We start from the raw sequence: 27,661 nt of genomic DNA on the forward strand, positions 1-27,661 counted from the left end.
CAACCATCTGTGCTCAATATTGAGTTTAACACTTCCAAATTGTGAACCCATTCCTTCCCTTCCTTTTAGCTTTACTTGTTACATTCTCTGTCACCTTTGGTCTCCTCCCCCCACCCCAGTGGGACTGTCTGTTCTTTCCAATCTGGCAGGTGGACCCACCACAGTTCTGCCTTTCTCACATTCAGATCACGTTTTGAACTATCAACATCCTTTCTCCCCCCAGCACTCCAATCCCTTCTGTCCCACTATTGTATAAATACCGCCCTGTCAACATTCACTTCAGCTCCGATGAAAAGTGACCTAGACTGGAAACATGAGCTTGCTTGGTTTCCATAGATGCTGTCTGACTTGCTGTGATTTCCAGCACTTTTTGCTTTCAGTTTAGATTCCAGCATATGTAATAATTTGCTATTAACTTAAAACCTTGATGCTTTGAATTTTCCCTTAAGTATTTTTAAGATGATAAAAATGCTAAGTAAGAAGTGCATAGACTGCAGCCACAAATGAAGACTAGATCCTGGGATATTCCAGTTCTGAGGAAGGATCACTCGACCTGAAACCTTAACTCTGATTACTCTCCACAGATGCTGCAGAACATCTGAACTTTCCAGTGATTTGTGTGTTTGTTGTTGAGGACCGATACTGGGCTTGATCAATAACCGATTCTCCTTACTCTTATCATTTGAAATAGATTCCTCGGGTGATCCGGCGGCTTTCTTTGAGATTTGAAGTTTTCCCCCATCCACATCAACACTCAATGTATATTTCTGAGTCTTTCCAAACTTTACCTAAAATGTAAGAAGAAACAGATAGTGTTAGCTGAGCAAGCTCATTTCACATGGCCATTAAGATCCTTCTTTGTCTCATTTGCTGATTTTGTGACAAAAATTGCATTGCTCATGTCGTCCTGAGAAGGATTGGATTTGATTGATGCATTATGATGAATTAGTTGATCTCAGCCAGAATTAGTAACTGAAGTTTAGGCAGCATGAAAATCAGTTGGGGCTCCCACTTCTGCTCAACATCCAGTGACCTCTGCTTTGAGCATAATGTGAAGAGAGATTCAGGATAATGGTCAACAGAAAGGTTTATACAGGCTGATGGTGTACACATCCTGAACTCACAAAAGAAAAAAAAAGATTAGTTGTGCACAGACCAGTGGCCTTGTGATGTTTTAACTCTGCCAAAGTTTTGTACCTTTTAGGGTAAGAGAGTTCAATAGGGTAAATGATCATCCTCCGCATAAAAAGAGACTTTGAAATGTCCACAGCATAGTAGTGCATGTGCTCATTATGCCGAGGCCCACTCATGATTGCATGAGTTCAAGATTGTAGCCATGTTACATTGAAGACATGCTGAAAGGTTTCTGTAACTCTTCCCATGGACAAATACCAGAGCAAAGAATTGGAGTAAAATTTTGATAATTTGGAGTAATAGACTGGAGTAAAATCAGGGACCATGAGATGTAACCTGTCTGTCCTATCCGCGAACAGCAGAGACACTGAATAGCATTGGGAGAAGGGTAGAGACAAGCAGGCAATATGTTACAAGCTGCTTTTACATGAAGAGATTTTCTTCTAAACAGCCTTGCTTCACACCTGATCCAAGCTTGATGGAATAACAGGAGAGAAATACTCCATTCCTCATAGCTTCAATTTCTTCCATGATAAAAACTTATGCATTAGAACTTACATTTGCTTAAAAAAAAGAAAGCTTTTTCTCTTTTACCTCGAAGCTCTGGATTGGGATGGGTTTGGATGCATTCCTGCCATTGTTTTCAGGAGATGTTAAGTGAACAGGTAATTCCACCCCGTTTGTGATCATCATAAGCTGCAACCCCTTCAACACCTGTCAATAAACAAAAGTACACTGAATGAAGCCCACCTGAACTTTGTCTTGAGAATACAAATAGATCATCTGTATCTTTTCATATTTTGGCAATGATGTATAAGCAGTGACAATTTGCTGGTATTGTTAAAGAGCGAAAGAATATGGGAAGGACATTCTAAAGGTTCCATGTAAATTGAAATTGGTGGACAGTGCAAGGAAGGAATGCTAACAGAATAACATTTCAGAAATCAATCATATGACTTCACCCAGCTCCAAGATAACCCTTGGTTCCTCAATGTTCATTTTGGACATTCCCTATCAGTGACAGGATACAATGTCCAGTGGTCAGAGAACTGTGATAGCAACTTAAAGGTTGCAAGCTTAAATTCTGCCCAGGAAGGCAATGTATTTGGCTGTGAAACATGTCTGTATGTTGGAAGACCTTCTGACTCACAAATGTCCTTGTACAAGGGAACCTTCCTGCCCCATCCAGTCCAGCCTACATGTGATACGAGAAAGTTTTCATCAGGAACATTTTTCTTATAAACTTCATCAACTGCAACATATCCAAAATGTAGCTATTTATATCTTGTCCTACAGTGGTGCAAGAACTTTGCCAGCAAAGCAAGTTAAATCTCTCCCAGCTGCCTGTGGGTCCCCTAGTCACATGATTCCAATCACAGGAACATTTATCTTTGGTTTTCCTGCCACCCCACCCAAGAAATCGAGATGTGCCAGCTTAGCTGTGCCATCAGAAGCCATGGAAGGTAAAGGGCTCATTATACTTTTACACTGAGGATTGCAATAGGGTGGGTGGGTAAACAGCCATGTCATAGTGATGTGAGATCACATGGAACTGGTGTCCATGTTTGTAGAGTCCCAGCAGGATTCCCTCCCTTCTCATGCTGGAAGGATGAGAGGAGATTCAACTGAGGTAAAAAAAGATGCTAAGGAAGATTGACGTTGATGCTATGGTCAGGAAAGCACAACAATATGTCTACTTTCTCAGGAGGCTAAGGAAATTTGGCATGTGCACAAAGACTATGATCAATTTGTATAGATGCACAATAGAAAGTATCCTATCTGGATGCATCATGGCTTGGTCTGGCAACCGCTTTGCCCAAAACCATAAGAATCTACAGAGAGTTGAGAAAACAGTCCAGTACATCACACAAGCCAATCTTCTATCCACTGACTCCATCTATGCTCACTGCTTCAAGAACTCTGCCAATATAATAAAAGGCCCATCCCACCCTGGTTATTATCTCTTCAAACCTCTTCCCTCAGGTGGAAGACACAAAAACTTAAAACACACACAGATTCAAGAACAGTTTCTTCCCCACTGTTAATAGACTCCTGAATGGACCTTTCAAATTTTTAATTTAATGTTGATCTCTCTCCTCGTTCACTTTCTCTGCAGCCATAACATTGTATTCTTTGCTCTGTTCTATTTCCCTAATGCACTTTGCATGGCACAATCTGCATGTACTGCACACAAAACAAAATTTTTCACTGTACCTCGGTACATGTGACAATAACGAATCAAATTAAAGTAGCTGTAGAAAGGATAGTTCCCCTTGTTGGTCAAATTAGAATACTGGAACAAGAGATCATGTTTCAAACTGAGACAAGGAGGAATCTTGTCTCTCAAAGGGTTGTGAATCTGTGGAATTTAAGTCAAAAATCTGTTTGATTCTTAAAGCAGCACCATCTTCATGACATAACATCATGGAAAATCATTTCCTTTCCAACTTGCTTACAAAACTATAATGAGATACAATAAATATCAAAATGAGTTATTGACTACCTAACTGGGATATAAACTGATAACTATATTTTCTGGTTCTTTTCATTTCCCAAATATGAAGAATGATTTCTTAAACCATTTCCTACATTGATAGAGATCCTTTAAAGAAGTTGCCATTTTGAATAAAATCTACAATGTCCCACTGCAACACAACTGCTTCTTAATATCGCATTGTTGTGGCCTGTCCATATGAGACAGCACATTGGTATCAACATTGCTGATTCTGTCTTGCTCTGCCACTATGACCTCTATTTTCATCATCGACAACCCTACATCTAATTCTGAGCTCCTGATCTCTGCCCACTACCTCATATGCATCCCTTCCTCCTTTTGCCCTATCACAGAAAATAGGAGCAGGAGTAAGTCATTGGCCTTTGAACCTGCTTCTATTGGAGATTCATGCATCAATGGCAGTCATACCTTCAACCAGGTAAATCATATTCTTCATCTAGAATTTCTCATCTGAGCCATTCTGCTCCCCCCCCCCAAACTCCACCCTTTCCTCCTTACAAATTCACACCTTTTCCTGAGTGATTGGTCACACATCTTAAGCTCACTTTATTTTAGCCAATGTTTCTCACACCTTTCTAAAGAATTTTTATATCCTGATCCTCCATTAAAGACATTATGTAATTGCAAGATGTTGCTGAAATGTGAACAGAAATAGGAATCAGACTGTATGCACTCAAGTTCATTTCTTACTTCGTACAGCCTGAAGAGAGAAGAACCTTTCATTTGACTGGATATAAAAGATGAAAGTTTAATATACTAGCCCACGAAACAATACACCAGCCCCAATACAGTCTCAAATCAGATATGGAAACAGTACCCTTTCTTCCATGTTCGGCAGCATATTGCCCAGATTTTTAATTTTACTGATGAGGATTTCCAGTTCATTAGAACCACTTGGACTGAGAGGCTCCTGTGAAAATTGAAACATGAGTTATTAAACATTGGACATAAAAAAACTTTGGCTTCCAAGATTTTTCGTCTAATTTAATCAACAACAGGGCATGATCATGTCATGGACAACAACCCAGAAGTAAACGTTGACAAATTGATGTGAAACCTCAAATCATTCTAACAAACCAATATCCTTCACATTAAAGGAAGAAAGTACTATAAGAACATAATTAGACCCTTGAATCTATTCCAACAGTCAATTTGAATATAGTTCTTGATGCATCTGAACTCCAAGAATTCTTTAAACCTCACCTCCTAAATCTGTCAATCCAAGTCGTCATGATTTTCATAAGATGAATGGCCTCAAATTTTACCACACTTGACTCCAATTTTCTGCTCCAACTGATCTGCCAGTTCTGACTAATTTGCATTCTTCACGCCCATATTATGTGCATGGCTCCAAACTCAGACACTCTTCTTGAAGAATTATCACTATCAGAAGTGCCTTTGAAGGACTGAGTCATCGAGGGTGACAGTGTGGAAACAGGCCCTTTGGCCAATTTGCCCATGTCACCCAGTTTTCACAATTAATCTAGTCCCATTTGCCTGTGTTTGTTCCATGTCCCTCCATACCTATCCCATCCATGTATCTATTCAAATATGTCTTCTATGACAAAAATGTATTCGACTCCACCACCACAACCAACAGCCCATTCCAGACACTCACCACTCTGTATGAAAACATTTCCCCACTGGACCCTTTTTTTTTTATCTCTTCGCTCTCATCAAATCTATGCCCTCTAGTTTTAGACTGGGAATAAATAGTAATAAAATAAATTACCAACATCCTGAGAACAGGTACAAAATAAAGCTTAATATAAGAGAGATATAAGAAGAAAAGTGTGATCTGCGCTGAAACATTAACTCTGAATAGATACTGCCCTGGCCTGTATAGCGTAGCCAGCATCTACAGTAGTTTGCTTTCAAATTTAGCAACTATTCTCAAAATTAGCAACTAAAAATATTGATTTAAAATTTTTATACATCCAAATTGTTTTGTCATCTTGTCTTTTTTAATTGCATTTAAATTTGGACTGCTAATAAGAGCAGGAAAGTTGGATTTGTAAAACCTCATGGCACACAGATTTTGTGTTAATTGTTGTTATTCATTCAGTGACCTTGACATTGCCACAGTCAATAAGGCCATAGCAGTAACCCCTGCACTTCTATCATAAACCTTGATGTTTTCAGGACCCTGAAGACTTGTTCAGAACGTGGTTAGAAATTGTATGGAAATATCTTACATATTAATCTGAACATTTCAACATTTGATGATGGAGCCTGTGCACAAGCATTACACTTCATGTACAAAGAAACCCAGCAGTAACTTTTGATCATTGGATGCAAGTGTTTCACAGACAGCTCCAGTGTCTATTGTCTCAACTAGACAAATGCAAGAAATGTAATGGACACAACACTTCCGAAGATCAGGACTGATGCTCCTACGCCACTGGAGTAGCTTCACTGGAAGTTCAGCAGAAATTTCGCTTATATGACAATTGCACAGCTTTTCCAGTTACATTACACAAAGTGGGACTGAGTTAATGTCAGCCCCATTTTCTCATCATGTTGCATCAAATTTCCTCAGGGTCAACTCAAGGTGCATGTCTCAATGAAATGATAATCAATCCTCTTTCTGCAACCAATCTACTTTCTTTCCAAAGATTCTAGGTTGTCTATTGGTACTCACATGGAACTGTGCTGCATGTGAAAGGCAGTGTATCCTGGACAGTGCAGAAGTGTCACAGGCAAACAATGTACATGTGACTGGTGGGGGGTGGGTTTGGTGGGGGGGGGTGCGTGGGGGAGATGCTGAGGACAGAAAAATCTGTCAGCACCCCGATCACAGCCCCAGCATTTAAAAGAGTAAAAACTGAATGGAAAAATTATATTTGGAATTGAACTTCAGGTCATTGTTTTTGAGTGCCATTCGTACCTTACCTCTTTTTTGGCTGTGTTGAAATGGGTATTCCCACCAAACACTTGCACTATTGCCTCAAGGTTGCTGTACACCAGATCTATCTCCCTGGTGAGAGAAACTGACAGTGAGTTGAAACAGATAGAGGAACAAAATCGTAATTAGTCCATTCTAAAAGGTTCATCCTGAACTTGAATCTCTGAAGCATTTAACAATTGGGGATGCTTTCAAAGTTCCCCTAAAGTGATCAACATTAGTATCAAATCATGGGATTCCCTGTCTTGAAGCTGGGTAAAATGGAGATATCTGGAAAGCACCAAATCTGTCAAGAGACCTTGATGGAAAGTTACACGAGCAAAGTCAAAATGTTGGAGGGAGTACAGAAACTCTCCAAACAGCCTATCCAGCCAATCTATCCAGCATCACCTGTGGTAGAGTCTTCAGGTCGGGCATTGGACTTATCAGCTACCTCAGATCAATTGAACCATAGTGGAAGCAAGTTATCTTCAATACCAAATGAGCCAATGCCTTTTTTAAATTAGTCCTCAATTAATTTCTTTATGTTTGTTTTATTCAGTCATACATTCACAAGATGAGAGTGTCACAGGATATTCCAGCATTTATTGCCTGTCCTTAATTATCCAGAGGGCTGTCAACCACATTGCTTGATTCTGGGCTAACACGTTGGTAGCTTCCTTCCCTAAAGGGCATGAGTGAACCAGATGGGACTTTTCTAACAATCGTCAATGGATTCATGGTCATTAAAAGATTCTTAATTCAATATTTTTTTTAATATTGAATTCAGATTCCACCATCTACCATGGCGTGATTTGAACCCAGGTCCCCAGAGCGTTACCTGGGTCTCTGGATTAACAGTTCAGTGATAATACTACAAGGCCATCTCCTCCCCGTTCAGTAAGGGGATCAAGGATTATGGGGAGAAGGCAGGCAAGTGGGATGGAGAAATATATCAATCATGATCGAATGATGAAGCAGACTCAATTGGCCCAATTCTGCTCTTATATCTTATGGTCTTATGAGCTTAATTGGAACATAAATATCTGGTAAGACAACGTTGTGGTTTCATCAATCATCATGTCTCTCTGACAAATTTGAAAGTCGTACGTAATAACTCTGACTAAAAGGACATGCTGGAAAAGATGGTCCAAGATATTCCAAGATGGGCCAAGGGCAGCACGGTGGCTCAATGATCAGCACTGCTGCCTCACAGCATCAGGGTCCCATGTTCGATTCCAGCCTCGGGTGATTGTCTGCGTGGAGTTTGCACATTCTCCCCGTGTCTGTGTGGGTTTCCTCCGGGTGCCCTGGTTTTCTCCCACAGTCCAAAGATGTACAGGTCAGGTGAATTGGGCATGCTAAATTGCCCACATTTAGGTACATCAGTCAGAGGGAAATGGGTCTGGGTGGGTTACTCTTCGGAGGGTTGGTGTGGACTTGTTGGGCAGAAGGGCCTGTTTCCACACTGTAAGTAATCTAATTCTGCTAGACTACAGAATGCTGTAGTTCAGAGGCCAAGTTACAAAACCTTAGCATAGAGATACAGCAAATTCTTAAGAAATCAAATTCCTTTAATGCAAGTGGGAAAAGGTGTATAAAGGTAGGGAAGTTTGTAACAACTGCATAGAGCAAGACTGAAAACCAGTTCGGCGAACTACATTTGGTTTTGATTTGCTTATTTCAGTGGGAATATACTTACAGCAGATGCAATTCAGAGAATGATTGTTGGGACTAAGGTGTTCTTGTTTGAAGGAAAAAGAGCAGATTCACCCTATACTCATTGTAGTTTAGAAGAATTAGAAGTGATCTTAATGAAACATATAAGATCTTGAGGGGTGCCTGGCAAGGTTGATGATGAGGGGAGTTTTCATCTAATGAGGTAAATGAGATTTAGGGGACTAAGTTTCAAAATAAGGAGTCTCCTATCTAAGACAGACAGTAGAAGGAATAGTCTCTGTGTGTTTTTAATTTTTGAACTTTTTGCAACAAGCTTCTGGACAAACTTTGCCAATTTGTTCCATTTCCTAACAGGTGACCCAAAGTTATGTTCCCGAGTAAGAGAGGGTTTAGGGGTTCCTCACAGGACAGGATTCACTAACCCAGGAATAGAGGCTAGGTCAGTGAATATATTCAAAGTCGAGTGAAACAGAATGTTGCTTTGGATGGGAATCAAAAGTAATGAGCGTGTTGACAGGAAAATGGTGTGAAGGTCACAATCAGATGAAACTCTGATCTTTGCAAGACACAGCAGGATCGATGGGTCAAAAGGTCAACTTCTGCTGCTTTTTCTGAAATTCTTATGGTCTATTATGTTGTTATGCAGATCAAGAGTCAGTCTGTTAAGTGTACTGATCTTGGTAATAAACAGTAGGAATCAATAGTCCATGATGGTCTTTTTTTGTGCTGTAATGACACCCTGATTCTGATTATAGCAGTCTAAAAGGAAACAGAAGACTGGCTGTTAGCTCACGCAGAGAATCATTGTTGGAACATAATGTTGTTATACCTCAAAATAAATAGTCTATCTTTTTTACTTTTTAGGCACTGATGAACTATCCACGCATTGCCAGAATTTTCTATATTTATGTTAGCATAAAGAATTTGCTGCTTTTCAAATTTATTTTAGGATATTTGAAACTTGCTTTATGTTTGGATCTGTCTCTTCAATTCAATGGATAATCTTATTTTGGTGTTTACTACTGTGACGGTTCTGTGGCTTTAAGAGGTTATTTTGTCCTTGCTTTCTTTTTTAAAGAGATGTTGTAAGCCAGAGGTTTAGAGCAGTCTACCAAAACCACTGAAGTAAACAGCTTGTGGGACCTCGGTGTTTTTTTGAAAAGTTGGAACAATAGAAGCAGCCTAGATGGGTGTGACCAGGATTTCTTCAGACCAGTCTTTTGTTTTTATTTTTAGGTTTAGATTTAAGCAATTGCTGTTGTGGGCTTGAAAAAGTCAAAACTATTTTTCCCTCTTTTGGTTACTGTAAGAAACTGAAGTTTCTCTCTGCTGCTGGGTTATTTGTCAGACAAGTCATTTTTTCTGAATTTGCCTTTTTGCCAAGGGGTGTATGTATGCGATATTAGAACTGTTAATTAGTAATAGTTACTTTATCTTTTATTCTGGCAAGTTTTCCAATAGTGTTAAGTTATTCTAAGTTCTTCTTTCTTGTGATTTATTTTAACTATAATGTTTAAATGTATTGTATTTTGTTTAATGTACAGTAGTTTGACCAAGGGAATTACATCTATAACACAATAAGTTAAATTTGCCTTTAAAATAAAAAAAAATTTAGGGTCTAGGATGCCTTCTTAAAATATTCTGAGGAGTACTGGTCTGATCCATAGCACTACTCCCATAATATAAAAGGATGCGAGTGCCTAGGCAGGGTCTGAAACTTACCTGTCCAGGTCTTTGCATAACTTCATAATGGTCTTGTTGAGATGTACCAGTGCTATGTTCCCTGCACCAATAGCATCAAGGTCTTTATGAAGACTCATCTTCAAGTAATCACTCAGCAAAGCAGCACACTCACTGTAGTAAATAAGGCAATTGTATTACTGCACAAAATACATTCACATACCCTCAAAAGCTTAGACTACTTATTAAGTATTTTCAACATTGTCACATTCCAAAGATCATTAGTTATTCAAGCATTTATAGTCAGTAAATGTTCAGATGTAATCTAGTCCAAAAGCTGCTCAGTGTGAATCAATTCAAGATACCTGACAGTATAAGTGCATCAGTATAAAAATTCATTTTAATTTACTGAGTTTTGTTTTGATTGACATTGTGAAATGGGTAATGCGCCCATACACTTCAGAAAGATCAAAGCCTTTGATTCCTTTACAGACCAAGTACTCTTCTTCCTTGTTGTTAATTTGAACGTTATTCTTACCACATGCTCCATCTGAGTCAGACTAATAAAGACCAAGGTTTTGGTGCTGGAAAAACACAACTGGGCAAGCAGCATCTGGGGAGTAGGACAATCAACAGTTCGGGTACAAGCCCTTCCTGATGAAGGGCTTATGCCCAAAACGTCGATTCTCCTGCTTCTCAGATGCTGCCTGATTTGCTGTGCATTTCCAACAACACTCTCTCGACTCTGTTCTCCAGCATCTGCAGTCCTCACTTTCTCCTAATAAAAAACAAATAGATCCTGCTAAACCAAGGTTTGAGTTTCAAACCCTGCATTTTATTTATCACCAAGGTCCCTTTGCTCCAACTCAGTCAGTGTTCAGCTCTTGGGGCATTTCTTTTTTTAAAAACAAAACAACCTGTTCAGACATATTAGTAAACATCTCTGGTACTGGTAGGAATTGAGCTTCTGGATCAAAGATAGGGGCACTACCATTGCACCATTAATGACTTTCAATTTTCTCAGGGCAGTCTCCTCGGCCTGACTATCTTCAGTTGCTTCATCAATGAACTCAACTAAAAGGTCAGAAGTGGCGATGAAAGCACAATTTTCAGCTCAATTTGTGTGTCCTCAGATATCGAAACAACTCGCACATTTCACAAAATTACACAATTCTCACAGTGCAGAAGGGAACCCATCATATCTGCACTGACTCTTCAAATGAACATCTCATTATCTGCCATTCTCCTGCTTTTTCCTGTAACCCTGAATATCTTCCTTCCCAAATAAAACAAAGAACTGCAGATGCTGGAGATCTGAAACAAAAATCAAAATTGCTGGCGAAACTCAGCAGGTCTGGCAGCATCTTATTGGGAGAAAAGCAGAGTTAACTTTTCTAGTCTGGTGACACTTCATCAGAACAGATTCCTTCCTAAATAATAGTCTGAATGCCCCTGTGAAATCATCAATTCACTGCCTTCTCCATACTGCATGGCAAACCATTCCAGACCCTAACAAACCATTCCGTGAAAAACATTCTCTTCATATCAATTCTGCTTCTTTATTAATGGCAGCCATCTGTTCTCCAGAGTAGTCCCAACTTCTCCAATCTATCTTCATTACTGAAATTCCTCAAGCCTGGAGCCATTCTCAGAAATGTCTTCTGCACACTCCCCAATTCTTTCACATGTTTCCAAAGTGCAGTGCCCAGAACTGTTTCAGCTGAGGCCGAACTAGTGTCTTATACAAGTTGATCATAACTTCCTTTTTGTTGTACACTGTCCTGAAGAACAAAGCCTTGAATATTGTATCTTTTATTAACTGCTCTTTCAATCTGTGCCACCAGCCTTAATAACTTCCTGCTCATATATACCCAGGGCTGTCTACTCCAGCACTCCCTTTTGAGTTGTACCACTTATTGTACATTGTTTCTCATGTTCTCCTGACCAAGATCAATCATCTCCCTGTTCTCCATACTGAACTTCACCTGAAACCTTTCTATAGACTCCACCAACTTGTCTTAATCCTTTTGACATTGCAAACTGTCCACTCATGGTTTATAATATTTGCAAATTTCTTTATCCGTTGCAAATTTTGAAATTGTGCCCTTACACCAAGATCTAGATCATTAATATATGTAAAAAAAAATCAGGAGTCCAAATACAGATCCATAGAGAACTCCATTGCAAACCTTCTCCGAGCCCAAGAAAATAGCCATTACCATTTCTCTCTGTTTGTTTTCGCTTTGCCGATTATGTATCCTTGTTGCTAAAATCCCTTTTATTCAATAAGCTCTAACTTTGCTCATAAGCCTGTTGGTCATGATGCAGTACTGCATCAAATGTCTTCTGAAAGTCCATGTAGACTATCTTAACAGCATTGCCATAATCAATCCTTTCCAATCCATCTTCAAAAAGCTTCAGCAAGTTAGTTAAACCTGATTTTCTATGAAAAAAAATGCATGCTGCTTCTCCTTAATTAACCTTCTTTTGCTCAACTATTAACTTTGTCCTGAATTATTGTTTCTCAGTCTCTGAATTTGGACTGACTGATCTACAGTGGCTTATGCTACTGCCTCTTTGATCAAGTTCATAATGGTTACAATTCTCCAGTCTTCTGCCATCATCGCTGAGTCTAAAGATGATGGAAAAATTCTTGCCATTGCCTCACAATTTTGACTCTTACTGCTTCAGTCTTCTTGGATTCATCTTATCTGGTCCTGGTGTCTTTTCAACCTAAAGTATAAACAACATACCCAACACCTCCTCCATCTAAATTTGAAGAACATCTAGCAACTGAATTTTCTTCTGTTTCACCATGGACGGGGTTGCATCTTCTTCATTGGTAAATCTGCAAGCTCTAGCACCTCAAAGGACATGGGCAGCAAATGCATGAGACACACTACCTGCAATTTCCCCTCGAAATCACATACCAACTTGACTTGAAATATTTCACAAGTCCTTCACTGTTAGCAGAGGTCAACATCTTGGAACTCTCTGGCTAACGGCATTGTGTGTGCCTACACACTAAAGACTATAACAGTTTAAGAAGGCAGCTTCATGGGTAACTAACATTGGGTTAGCCAGTAATGCAGCATCACATGAATAATCAAAAATTAACACTTTCTTCAGTATGCTTATTGCTGGTGCCCGATCTGTCACCGTCAACATCAAATTGTCTTGTTAATATTAAATTTTGCTTCCTGACCTGCATTCTTCCCTGTCTTCCCTCCCACCTTAGATTTTCTCTGAATTAACACTTTTGTCTTCAATTCCAGATCCTCTTGAAAAGTTAACTCTGCCACCATGCTTAACATTATACTCCTCCTGTTCCTTCAGTTTCTTGGCTGTAACATTTAGTTGACATTTCACTGGCTTGACACTATTAAAGCTGAAAAAAAATTAGTGGAAATGTAAAACAGGCTGCCAGTTCTTTGTCACTTATAATTGTTGGTGATAAAAGTTATCACTATTTCCTCTAGCATCTCCCTTCTATTGCCTTAGCAGGAGGTTAGTTAGCTCAGTTGGCTGATGGCTGGCTTGCAAAGTCATACCAACAGCATGAGTTCAATTCCTATAGAGGTTGAGGTTACCAGGAAAAATGTTCCTTCTCAATCTGTCCATTTACCTAAGGTATGGTGACCTTCAAGTTAAACCACCACCAGTCTCCTCACCCCAATGAGAGAGCTGGACGATGGTGACTTTATCTTTTCTTCAACCTCCTTAGTACCTAATTTACTTCAGTAGTGTCTGTGAGATACCTTTTCAAAGGTTATCTTAAAGTCCATGTACACCAGCAAAAATGCATTTCCCCTGTCAACCATGGCCTCCCCCTCCTGAAGGAACTCAGTTAGGTTTGCCAAACATATCTTCCTTTCTGAGATATTGAATGCTTCTAATTATGTATATATCTTAATATTGCATCATGATCTAGAGATGTTAAAATTATCTCCATTGCATCTATTAAACTCACTGATTTTGAATGATCTCTATTATTTCCATCTCTTTATTTGAAAATAGGTAAGACACTGGTCATTTTCCAGTCCTGCAGTATTACCCAGTAGAACCACACAACTCAATTTCTACACTCCCTACTCTTTTATTGTCCATCCCCCCAAGGTTTATCACTGTATGTAATCATGCTTCTGCACCTTGTCCTGGTTATCATCACAGACTCTTCTCACTTGGGTGTAATCCTGGCAGTGACCACTCTTCTTAGTGGCGCTGCTGAGATTAAACAACCCCCAGCCCTCCAATTAGCCATTAGCTCTGAGAGGCCCATCTCATCCTCAAAAGGGCCAGGAGCCTCAATATAACTAATATCTTGCTGGGCAGACCAAACATTCAGCCAGAATTCCCTGAACAGCCAAGGCAATGCTATTACTGGGATTTGGGCATTTCATCATGGGCAGCACAGTAGTTAGCGCTACTGCCTCATAGCATCAGGGGCTAGAGTTCAATTGAGCTTCAGGCAACTGTCTGTATGGTGTTGGCACAACCTCTCCACGTCTGTGTGGATTTCCTCCGGTGCTTTGATTTCCTCCCACAGTTCAAAGATGTGCAGATTAGATGGATTAACCATGGGAAATGCAGTGTTACAGGGATAGGCTAGTTGCGTAAGTCCAGGTGGGGATACTCTTTGGAAGGTCGATGTGGACTCAAATGGTCTGGTTCCACACTGTAGGGATTCTAGGATCAGTGACCAACCTCAACTGCACGGACCAAACTCAATATTCTCTCTAAACTGAAGGTTATCCAAACGTTCTTCTCCATGCCAAATCCCATTCCCAGTGTGCTTGCTGACACACACTGGCTCGTGTTTAAGCGATATCTCAATTTTAAAATATTCATCTTTGTTTTCAAATCACTCCATGGCCTCCCTACTCCCTATTCTTGTAAATTCCTGTAGTCCTCCAGTCCTTTGTGATATCTGCTCTGCCCCAACTCTTACATCCTTAATTATAACCACTCTTTCATTCATAGTCCTGACTTCAGCTAGCACACTCTATGCTCTGGATTTCCTTTCCTGAACTTCACCGATTCTCTACCTCATTTCCTCTATTAAGATGCTCCTTAAACCTATGAAGCTGGACAAAGTAGATAGGGTGTAACTGTTTCGGCTTGTAAGCAAACAGGAAGGAGACAGCATAGATTTAAAGTGATGTGCAAACGAAGCAGAGGCGATGTGCAAAAAATCTTCACTAACAATATTGATAGTTATGAAATGCATTATCTTACAATATGTTGCAGGCAGTTTCAATTAAGGCATTCAAACAGCAGTACTTAGTCATTTGGACAGTGGTGATGTTCAGGGATACAGGAAACAGAGAAGATTGAATCTAGATAATAGAGCTGATACAGGCACGATGGGCCAAATGGCCTCCTTCTGCACTGTAATAATTCTGTGACTTGATCAAAGCTTATGGCAATCTGTCCTAATATTTTTTTGATATGGCTGGGTATTACATCTTATTTGATCATGCTCTTGTGGTTCCATATTAAAGATACCATATAAACGCAAGTGTTGTATGTTTGTTGCTCCTTTTGTCGCTGATATTTTATTATCATGCAAACATTAATGTCCTGTAATCATTACTTTGCTGAAATATCCACACACATAACTCAATATCTGACTTATTTTGTTACTCATAACCAAATTTAACTACACACCTGCCCTTATAGAACCACAAATGTCACATTGTCCGTTATACATTCCAAGTACATCATCCCCTTTTTCTTTATTTGCTCCCTCTCTGTTCCAGTTAGTACGTGGATATTTAAACACCCATGTCTCACAACATTACCTTTTCAAAGACCCCTCCTGTAAACGTTCCTGTAGCTGTTGACTTAAGGTGTTTTTTGCTTCTGGTGAAGTGATGGAGGTACTCAATGGACGAGGAGGCAAGGCTGGTTTCTCATCCTCACCATCTACAAATAAGAAGACATCTGTATAACCTCTGAGACTGTTACATGTAATGAAGGAGACAGGGCACAGTGGTAATGTTACTAGACATTCAACATTTTCTAGGGGCTAAGGCTAATGGCTTGGGGCATGGGTTCATACTCCATTATGCCCACTGATGGAAGGTGAATTCAATTAATAAATCTGGAGTTGGATTGTTATCTCAGCAACAGAGATGATGAAACTTTCACTAACTATCAATGGCATACTTATAGCGCACATGAAGCTAAACTATCAACTGAATTTATTTTACAAGAAAAATAAACAATGTTATATGGAACTGTCTTATATTTCCATTGTATACTTACCCACTACCTATCTCACAGTTCTAAAAACCAATTCTTTAAATTTCATCTTCAGAAATTTCCAAGTATCAATCTCAACTATATAGTGGTTGCACGTTTCAGATATCAGAAGTGTTTCTCTCAAGGGAATTACTTGGCATCTGACCAACATGAAAATTAAAATGGCTACAAGCCAATGAGTGAATAGGAATTCTCCTGCTTGAGAATTCATATTTAGAGATGAGGCCCATGAAGTACTGGAATATGGAACTGCTCATGTGTTCCAGATTTTAAAAACGGGTTTCTAAGGTTTTGAAGGGATGTTTTGAAGGGCTTACTTGAAACTGATCATTACTGAAAGTTGAAGTAACTTTGCAAAGGAGACAAGCAAAGGTTTTGTGAAGTAAGAATTGGTCTTCATTGCCTTCGTTGCTGGACAAACGCAATTGGAGTAGACAGGGCTTATGTATTAAAAGTTGCCAAGCAATACTAGTGTGGATTGTTTTCTGTCTTTCCAGGGCACCTGGTTGCGTCAGTAAAAGTCAAAGGCCTCCCAAGTTTGGAGTTAGCAAATCTCTCTCACCCTAGGAAAAAGTCAGAAAAGTCCAAAAGCAGCATAAGCAGCAGAATTCTCTCTCACTGAAATATTTCTGAGAAGTTGAGAAAATTCCAAATATCAGCATCTGAAGATGTGATAAATTCCGAAAGCTGAGCTGTTATTTCTGTTCATAGACCTAAGTTTAACTGACCTTTCACCTGAACTGAAAGCTGATCTAAAGACTTTCAATCCCTCCACAATGGTCAGCATTTCAACCTCTTCAGCAGGAAAGTCAGGAAACAGTGAAAAATCGTCCAATTTTATCATTTGAGTTTGATCATTGGCCCACAGGGTCTTTTTTTTCCCCCTTTTGCGCCCTTCTTATAAAAACTATACCATCTCTGCAGTACCATATATCTTGCTTGTCATGTGAATCTAATTGTTTGGAATTAGGGAATATTGTTTAATTTCAGATGATAGTTTAGTTGTTAATGGTTTTGCCAATTGTTTAAAGAATAAGCTTTGTTTACAATAAGCCAGTTATTCTTAAGTTTATCAAAGAAATGTTGTGAAGTCTTTTTTATTCTGGAGGATAGGAATAAAGCGAAACAATTCAGCCATTTTAGTGAATGAACGAAGCATTTACATTATTGTGTGGCTCATGGAGTAATGGGACTTAATTCTTAGGGCATTTCTCCCATCAGATTTGTAACAACTGCTGTTCTACTAAATAGTGGGTGTTGGAGGAATAATTATCAGTTGTGTGTCCAGATGGTAAAGATCCTGTGAGCTGACAATTCCGGAGTTGTGTGGTGGTGCAGAGGTAATAACCCTACCTCTAGACCTGGAGGCTTGGGTTGAAGATCCAGAGGTGTGTGATAACAATGCTGGTTGAGTAAATCTTTAAATAACCGAAGTTCTGAGTTAAATATCAGATCAGCCTGCACGTAACATAGAGACAAAACTGGTATATCAGTTAAAGGTTGTGCTAGAAATGATTACCTAATGCTGATGAATGGGCTGACTCACTTGAATACCTGTGTTTGTTCATTAAAGAGGTTACATGGCATTTTATTGGTTAGATGTTTGAATTGACTTCCTTCTTAACAATGGACAGTTGATGGAGTAAACAGGCCTTTATTTCTTGCATTAGTCAAGTGTCGTCCCTTATTCCATCTTCCCTTGCTGTTGTGATTATGTGGAGGATCTCTGAAACTCATCTGAGATTTTCTGGAACACTTTCTCAGGACTTACCAATATGTTGGCAACATTGATATTGCAAATTCTTTCACGAGAGAGAGAGTAAGTGCACTCAAGCATTTTTGCACTCTGATCCTAGACCAGTCAGACTGCTAGTACCCAGTCTAAGAACATGCGTGCCCTCTCCCTCAGGCCTTGAGCAATCCTACAACATGCCCTTGTGCGTCAACCGGTGCATTCCACATCTCCAGTCCAATTGGAAACATAGAGCCCACAATTACGATTTCATAAAATTTGTTATGCATTTAGTATTTGCAAAGCTTGCAGCTGTTTTATTTTGCACTTACAGGCAAGTTCAAATTATGGAGATCAGCAATAAGACCAAAACTGTGTGCTATACCTAGAGTTTCACTAAGTTGTATTTTCTCAGCAGCTGTTTGGTGCCCAATCTCATGCATACCCTATGAAAAGTCTGCTGACTTTATCCTGTGACTAATTTATCCGATACCAGTGTCAAGGATGAGAGTTTCATTGAATCATACTGAAGGAATATTACTTTGTATCTTGCTTGTATTAAATCTGCGAGTTACTGATACAGGGCTGACTGCAATACAAGTCAAATATCGCATTGATAGCATCAACAGCACTCGTGCTGACAAATCAAACTAGACCCAAACATCAGTCAAGTTTATGAAAAATTACCTGAAAAATCATCCATCATCTCTTTTTCATTTTCTCTCTCCACTGGATATTGTAGCGGTGTGACCAGCCCTTGAAAGGGTTGCTGATAGTTTAACATTAGATCGGTGAGACATGAGAATTTCCTCACTGGGACACCCTTTTCAGTCTGTAATATAATTACAATGTGTCACTAAGGATACTTATTGGTTCCATTGAGTTTATTAGTTAATGAATAACAAATGGTACAGCAATCTTGCAGAAAGTCTGATTCTGGAGGGATTTTTGTTCTTTTTTTTATGTGAATATTGTGGGAAAGTCAGCATTTGTTGCTCATCCCTCCTTGCCCTTCAGAACCTGTCAAGGGGTCTTCTTGAATCTCAGGTCAAGATGAGTACTGGGACCTCAACTATCACAGTAATAACAGCAGAATGTATGATGGTTAAATTTACCAATGACACCAAAAACAAAGTGGGAATCTATCAAGTTATTAAGAGTAGATAGAAAGATAACAAGAAAGGGATAGGGACAAACAATTACATGTCAGAAGTTTGGAAAATGGAGGATTTGAGCTGTAGGGGGAGGCTGAATAGGCTGAGGTTATTTACCCTAGAACGTTGGAGGCTGAGTGGTGACTCTACAGAGGTTTACTTATAAAATCATGGAGGGCATGGAGAGTGTGCATAGCCAGGGTCTTTTTCCAAGGGTAGGGGAGCCAAAACTAGAGGGCATAGGTTTAAGGTAAGAGGGGAAAGGTTTTATAAGGGATCTAGGGGGAACATTTTCATGCAGAGGGTGGTGCGTATATGGAACGAGCTGCTGGAGGAAATGGTAGAGGCTAGTACAATTACAATATTTAAAAGGCAGCTAGATGGGTACATGAACAGGAAAGATATAGAAGGACATATGCCAAGTGCTGGCAAATGGGACTAGATTAATTTAGAATATCCGGTCAGCATGAATAAGTTGGACCAAAGAGTCTGCTTCCATTCTGTACAGCTCTATGACTCTATGAGTCGATAATGTAGGGAAATGTGAACTTTTGGCAGGAGGAATTGAAAAGCATTATACAGTGTTAATTTAATGGTGAGAGGTTAGAGAACTCAGGAGTACAGAGTGACCTGGCGCGTGAAACACAAAGTTATGATACACATACAGTGAGTCATTCAGAGGCAAATAGAATGTTGCCACTTATTGCAAAGGGAAATGGAAAAGATGTAAGAAAGTTTCACTGAAGTTCTGCAGAGTGTCAGTGTGACCATGTTTGGGTTACTGCGTATAGTTTGATCTCTTTATTTTGAAACAAAAAAAGTACTACTGTTTTTGAAGCTGTTGAAACCCAACCCTGTGGGCTTATCTTGTGAAGAAAGATTAAATAAATTAAGCCTTAATACGCCAGAGTTTAGCAGAATGACAAGTGATCTGGTGGAAACACATAAGATTGTGAGGTGCTTGGGTAAGGTGGTTACCAGAAGGATGGTTCCTTTTATGGAGGATATTAAATTAGGGACATAGATATGAATAAGAGGTCTCCCATTTAAGATAGACGTGAAGAGAAAGATTTTCTCTCAGAGGGCCATTATGAGTGTGAAATTCTCTACTGCAGAAGGGAGAAGAGGTTAGCTCTTTAAATTTATTCAAGGCTGCGTTAGAGAGAGTTTTGATGGACAAGAATGTTTTCAGGGCCGACAGGAAAGTGGAGCTGAGACCACAAACAGATCAACAAAGAAGATTGATGAGGGCAGAGCAGTAGATGTGATCTATATGGACTTCAGTAAGGCGTTCGACAAGGTTCCCCATGGGAGACTGATTAGCAAGGTTAGATCTCATGGAATACAGGGAGAACTAGCCATTTGGATACAGAACTGGCTCAAAGGTAGAAGACATAGGGTGTTGGTGGAGGGTTGTTTATCAGACTGGAGGCCTGTGACCAGTGGAGTGCCACAAGGATCAGTGCTGGGCCCTCTACTTTTTGTCATTTACATAAATGATTTGGATGCGAGCATAAGAGGTACAGTTAGTAAGTTTGCAGATGACACCAAAATTGGAGGTGTAGTGGACAGCGAAGAGGGTTACCTCAGATTACAACAGGATCTTGACCAGATGGGCCAATGGGCTGAGAAGTGGCAGATGGAGTTTAATTCAGCTAAATGCGAGGTGCTGCATTTTGGGAAAGCAAATCTTAGCAGGACTTATACACTTAATGGTGCAGGTTCATAACTCCTTGAAAGTGGAGTCGCGGGTAGATAGGATAGTGAAGAAGGCGTTTGATATGCTTTCATTTATTGGTCAGAGTATTGAGTACAGGCGTTGGGAGGTCATGTTGCGGCTGTACAGGACATTGGTTAGGCCACTGTTGGAATATTGCATGCAATTCTGGTCTCCTTCCTATCGGAAAGATGTTGTGAAACATGAAAGGGTTCAGAAAAGATTTACAAGGATGTTGCCAGGGTTGGAAGATCTGAGCTACAGGGAGAGGCTGAACAGGCTGGGGCTATTTTCCCTGGAGCATCGGAGGCTGAGGGGTGACCTTATAGAGGTTTATAAAATTATGAGGGGCATGGATAGGATAAATAGGCAAAGTCTTTTCTCTGGGATCGGAGAGTCCAGAACTAGAGCACATCGGCTTATGGTGAGAGGGGAAAGATATAAAAGAGATCTACAGGGCAACTTTTTCACGCAGAGGGTGGTACATGTATGGTATGAGCTGCCAGAGGATGTGGGGGAGGCTGGTACAATTGCAACATTTAAGAGGCATTTGGATGGGTATATGAATAGGAAGGGTTTGGACGGATATGGGCCAGGTGCTGCCAGGTGGGACTAGATTGGGTTGGGATATCTGATCAGCATGAGGTTGGACCGTACAGTCTGTTTCCATGCTGTACATCTCTATGACTCTATGACTCTATAACCGTTAACATTAAATAAAACAAGTAACTGCGAATGCTGGAAATCTGAAACAGAAACAGAAGCTGCTGGAGAAACTCAACAGGTCTGGCGGCAGCTATGAAGAGAAGACAGAGCTAATGCTTTGAGACCAGTGACCGTTCTTCAGAGCTGATAGTAGCTAGGAAAGGGTGGTATTTATACTGAAGGTGGGGTTTTTGGGGAGTAAAGGAGTGAATGGTTAGGTGGAGATGGAGACCAAAGAGAGAGAGAACAATGGTTTGACAGATAAAAGGTAGATACTAGTATGCTCAGGAGACTCAATTTCAGGACTCAACACTGAGTTCAATAATTTTAGAACCTGAACACCTTCTTCTACGCCCTTTACCCACACACACCCCAGGCCATGTCATGACTTACGCTGTTTTCAGCACAGCCATCACATTTTCGCCTACTCATTGTCCCTATTATCAGCTTTTCTTTCCTTTGCACACAGCCTGGGGTGGTATGGTGGCTCAGTGGCTAGCACTGCTGCCTCATAACACTGGGAGCACAGGTTCAATTCCACTCTGTCTGTGCGGAGTTTGTACATTCTCCCTGTATCTGCATGGGCTTCCTCCAGATATGCTGTTTTTCTCCCACAGTCCAAAGATGTGTAGGTTCGGTGGATTGGCAATACTAACTTGCCCATAGTGTCTGGGGATGTACAAATTAGGTGGATTAGCCATGGGAAATGCAGCATTACAGGGATGGAGTGGGTCTGGGTGGGATGCTCTTCAGAGGGTCAGTGTAGACTTGACAGTCCGAATGGCTTGCTTCTACAGTGTCAGGATTCTGTGACCTTATCACCCATCCCTTTGTCTCTGTATCTGTGGCATTTATACTTCCTTTAACTAACTACTGTTAGTTCTGAAGAAATGTCACGGGACTCAAAACGTTAACTCGTTGTCTTTCTCCACAGATGCTGCCAGACCTGCTGAGTTTCTCTGTTTGTTTCAGCCAGGATTTGACTGAATGGTAGAATAGGCCTGAAAGCCAATGGAGAACTTTATAAAGGAAGGCTCCTCCAGATTTCAGACAGCCAGAAAGAAGAAGAAAGTCAATGGTTTTCCACCCAGAAAGCTACAAGCTCTCTTAGTCCAAAGAGAATATGTTCAAGGAGAAGAGAGAAACCTCCAGATTACCTGAATTTGTAAAGTTACAGACTTGTGGGGACATAGGATAGTGGTAAAGGTAATTATATACACAAAATAAGAATTAAAATTATGAACAAAAAGCTTGCAGGAAGATGTTGAGTATGAGTTTGGAAGAATTAATGCTACAGAGTGCTATAAGCATTGCCCCCAATATTGATGTTACTTGGAGTGCTGGGTAGAATAGCCAGGATCTCAAAGAACTGAGACCTGTCATTTGATCTTCGGCTATGGCTCTGTACCAATGTCATCACATCAATGTCATCTGTAACTAGCTGCTAAAATGCAATAAATGATACCTTAGAGAAAGTGAGGACTGCAGCTGCTGGAGATCAGAGTCAAAAAGTGTAGCGCTGGAAAAGCACAGCTGGTCAGGCGGCATTCCTGATGAAAAGTTTATGCTCAAACCATCGACTCTCCTGCTCCTCGGATGCTGCCTGGCCGGCTGCACTTTTCTAGCACCACACTTTTTGACAATACATGAAATCTTGTTAACTTAACTCTCAGCCTTTAACCAGTGCTGCCTATTCTCCGGAATTATTCTCGCATGGCTCAATCGCAAAAAGTGAAGAGACTTTCTATTGTCCCATTGGGCAGATGATGGACTCACACACTCTCCTATTACCACTTCCGTGTGACAGAGTCAGTTACAAGAGAATCTCCTCCATAGTTTTGAAACTCACAGGTTCAGCCCATTTCAGTCCATTCTCATGCTATCTGAGGTCTCTCTAAACAGCGAAGTCACCAGGATGTGGTCACTGTCAACAGATGAACTTTACTCTACTCTAAAATGCATTGTGCTGACTGAACTATTGTGGTCTTTGTAATGTCATACAGAACAGTTACCTTAAAAGGTAACCTGTACTTCACACATAAAAATCCTAGTTAATCAAAGGCATGTGGCACATGAAGAAAGTTTACTTTAGGTGAGATGATAAACTTTCCAGCATTTGACTGCAATCTAATAATGTTAAATTTCAGGCTCGTAAATCCAAATCTCGAGGCTGATGTATCTAATTAGTGTGACAAAGGCAAAATTCCAGTTCAAAACTTCCTTCTGATGAATTCACCTGAGCAACACTGCTACTAAGACCAGTAAAAATTTTTACTAGTCTTAATAGCAGTGTTATAACCTGGTGTTGTGTGATTTTTTTAAAACTTTGTCCTCCCCAGTCCAACACCGGCACCTCCAAATTATGACCTGGAAATTAGCCATGTCCTGTAAGCCACCTGCTGTGACAGGGCTAGCCTGAAACATCTGAGGGGAATGGGGCAAAAACAGACAGACTCATATTCTCTTTCACCCTTAATATTTATTTACAGTAAAGGACTAATACTCAAATATCTCCAGTCACCTATATCACTTGTGGTGTAAGAGATCACACGGCAGAGGGATTCTGGAAAGAGATGCTGGTGTGTCAACCTGATGCCAAGTGTAAAATACTTAGAAACATAGATATGCAGAAAATAGGGGCAGGAGGAAGTCTTTCAGCCCCTCAAGCCTGCTCTGCTCTTCAATACGATCATGCTTGATCATCCAAATGAATACTCTGCTTCTGCTTTATCCCTACACTCCTGGATCCCCTTTGCCCTAAGAATGATATCTAACTCTTCCTTGAAAATAATTTCTATTTCCTGTGGCAGAGAATTCTACAGGCTCACCACTCTCATCTCAGTCCGAAACAGCCTACCCCACCTCCTTAGCCAATTCTGGACTCCCTGGTCATCGGGAACATCCTTTCTGTGTGTACCCTGTCGAGCCCTGTTAGAATTTGGTAGGTTTCTATGAGATGCTCCCCTCATTTTTTTCCTGAGGCAAATCATATATTTAAAGTTGTAGATAGGGTTGTAAACACAACAGTGTGCAGGGAAGGGGGCAGGGAGTGTGTATGGAATATTAGAATGCCAAACGTGAAGGAGAGTGCAGAATTATAAGTTAATGATGGGGTTGACTGTTACCAGAAAATAAAAATAAGGGATGGAATGTGTGAATGCCATGTTGTATCAAGGAACCCTAAAGTGTAGGGAAATGCAATAATAGAACAAACATAAAGGTTTTGTATTGTAATACCTGAAACATTTGGAATAAGGTAGATAAACTGACAGTGCAAATCAAATTACATGAATACAATCTCATAGCCATTACAGAAACATGGTTATAAGAAGACCAGACTTGGGAGCCTAACATTCATGGATATTTGACTTTTTGAAGAGATAGGAGGGATAAAAACAGTGATGGGATAACACTGTTAATAAGAAATGAAATGAGGACATGTAGAGCCCATTTGAGTGGAGGCACTAAAACAGAAGGGAAAGAAGACATTGATAGGGGTAGTGTACAGACCCCTAAACAGTAGCCACTCTGTAGGAAAGGTTACAAATCAATAAGTAATAGGGGCAGGTAAAAATCATGGAACAATAGTCAAGGGTGATTTTAATCTTCATGTCAATTGGATTGGAAAGGGTAGCTATAACAAAAAAAGTCATAGAGTCTATGAGGGATAGTTTCTTAAAACAATATATCATGGAACCAACCAGGGAACCAGTTATCTTGAATGCGGTAATCAGCAATGAGATAGGTTTAATGAATGACCTCTGAGTAAAAGAACCACTAGGAAGTAATTAATATTCAGTTTGAGAATGGGAAACCTATGTTGTAAACAACTGTGATTAGCTTAAATCAAGGGAATTGAAATGAAATGGGAAGAGAGTTAACTAAAGTGAACTAGGTGGATAGATCAGCAAGAATGACTGAACAAATAGTGGCAAACATTTAAGGAGGTAATTCATGAGTCTCAATAAAAATATATCCCAGTATGGAAACAAAATTCAAAAAGTGGGATAAACCAACCATGACTACTCATGCAGAGGACGCATAGATTAAATTCAAAGATAGCCCAGCAGACTGGGATAAATTCAGAATCCAGCAAAGGAGGATGAAAATGATTTTAAAAAAAGACAGAGAAAATAAGCTAGGGGGGCAAACTGGTGAGAACTCTAAAAACTGATAATAAAAGTTTCTTTAAATATGTAGAAAGGAACAGAGAGGTCAAAGTGTACATAGATCCCTTCAAAAATGAATTTGGAAGATAGTCTTGGGGAACAAGGAAATGGCAAAGAAGTTAAACATAGAACATAAAAAAATTACATAAAAAAGTCATCTCATTTCTGAAGGCTTCCCATTTTCCAGCCGTCCCTTTACCTGTGAACATCTGCCTCCAATCAGCTTTTGAAAGTTCTTGCCTAATACTGTCAAAATTGGCCTTTCTCCAATTTAGAACTTCAACTTTTAGACCTGGTCTGTCCTTTTCCATCACTATTTTAAAATTAATAGAATTATGGTCGCTGGCTCCAAAGTGTTCCCCCACTGTCACCTCAGTCACCTGCCCTGCCTTATTTCCCAAGAGTAGGTCAAGTTTTGCACCTTCTCTAGTAGGTACATCCACAAACTGAATCAGAAAATTGTCTTGTACGTACTTAAGAAGTTCCTCTCCATCTAAACCTTTAACACTATGACAGTCCCAATCAATGTTTAGAAATTTTAAATCCTCTACCATAATCACCCTATTATTCTTACAAATAGCTGAGAGCTCCTTACAAATTTGCTTCTCAATTTGCCTCTGACTATTATGGGGTCTATAATACAATCCCAATGAGGGTATCATCCCTTTCTTATTTCTCATTTCCACCCAAATAACTTCCCTGGGTGTATTTCCAGGAATATCCTCCCTCAGCATAGCTGTAATGCTATCCCTTATCAAAAATGCCACTCCCCCTCCTCTCTTGCCTCCCTCTCTGTCCTTCCTGCAGCAATTGTATCCTGCCCATCCCTGAGCCATGTTTCTGTAATTGCTATGATATCCCAATCCCATGTTCCTAACCATGCCCTGAGTTCATCTGCCTTCCCTGTTAGGCCCCTTGCATCGAAATAAATGCAGTTTAATTTATTGGTCCTACCTTGTCCCTGACTGTTTGACTCGCTTCTATTCTCAACAGTACCAGTCTCAGATTGATCTCTTTCCTCACTATCTCCCTGGGTCCCACCCTTCCACCTTACTAGTTTAAATTCTCCCAAGCAGTTCTAGCAAATTTCCCTGCCAGTATATTACTCCCCTTCTAATTTAGATGCAATCCGTTCTTCTTGTACAAGTCACTTCTACCTCAAAAGAGATTCCAATGATCCAAAAATGTGAATCCTTCTCCCATACACTAGCTCCTCAGCCATGCATTCATCTGCTCTATCCTCCTATTCCTGCCCTCACTAGCTCGTAACACTGAGAGTAATCCAGATATTACTATCCTTGAGGACCTCCTTTTTAAATGTCTGCCTAACTCTCTGTAATCCCTCTTCGGAATCTCAACCTTTTCCCTTCCTATATTGTTGGTTCCAATGCGGACAATGACCTCTTGCTGGCCCCTCTCCCCCTTGAGAACATTCTGCACCCTCTCTGAGACATCCTTGATCCTGGCACCAGGGAAACAATACACCATTCTGCTTTTTCTCTGCTGGCCATAGAAACATCTGTCTGTACCTCTGACTACAGAATCCCCTAACACAATTGATCTCGTGGAAGCCGACGTACCCCTCGTTGCATTAGAGCCAGTCTCAGTGCTAGAAACGTGGCTGTTCGTGCTATCTATCACCCCCTACATTTTCCAAAACAGCATACCTGTTTGAAATGGGTATATCCACAAAAGACTCCTGCCCTAGGTGCCGACTTCTCTCACCCTTCCTGAAGTTAACCCATCTATGTGACTGTATCTGAGACTTTTCCCCCTTCCTATAACTGCCATCCATCACATACTGTTGCTGTTGCAAATTCCTCATCGCTTCTATCTGTCTGTCTGCATCCAATCCACTCGATGTGGTAAGATTCGCATCCAACAGCATTTATGGCAGATATAATCCGCAGTAACCCTTAAACTCTCTTTAAACTCCCACATCTGACAAGAAGTACATATCACTGCAAAGGCCATTTTTGCTCCTTCACAATCTACAGACCCAGAAAATAACACTATCTTATTCCTCT

General features: G+C 40.2%; 1 protein-coding gene across 1 annotated transcript in view; it reads right to left on the reverse strand.

The window, feature by feature from the left end:
- Positions 1-27,661, reverse strand: part of LOC132820378 (phosphatidylinositol 3,4,5-trisphosphate 5-phosphatase 2-like) — a 145,194-nt gene that overhangs the window by 52,531 nt on the left and 65,002 nt on the right. The window contains exons 4-10 of the mRNA XM_060832448.1: positions 18,577-18,721; positions 15,695-15,818; positions 9,936-10,067; positions 6,542-6,626; positions 4,467-4,559; positions 1,729-1,848; positions 674-788 (exon numbers count right to left, since the gene is read on the reverse strand). Of these exons, the coding sequence (XP_060688431.1) occupies positions 674-788; positions 1,729-1,848; positions 4,467-4,559; positions 6,542-6,626; positions 9,936-10,067; positions 15,695-15,818; positions 18,577-18,721 (814 nt within the window). The remainder of the gene's footprint in view (positions 1-673; positions 789-1,728; positions 1,849-4,466; positions 4,560-6,541; positions 6,627-9,935; positions 10,068-15,694; positions 15,819-18,576; positions 18,722-27,661) is intronic.

This window comes from Hemiscyllium ocellatum, chromosome 11, assembly GCF_020745735.1.
Source record: "Hemiscyllium ocellatum isolate sHemOce1 chromosome 11, sHemOce1.pat.X.cur, whole genome shotgun sequence".
NCBI lineage: Eukaryota > Metazoa > Chordata > Chondrichthyes > Orectolobiformes > Hemiscylliidae > Hemiscyllium > Hemiscyllium ocellatum.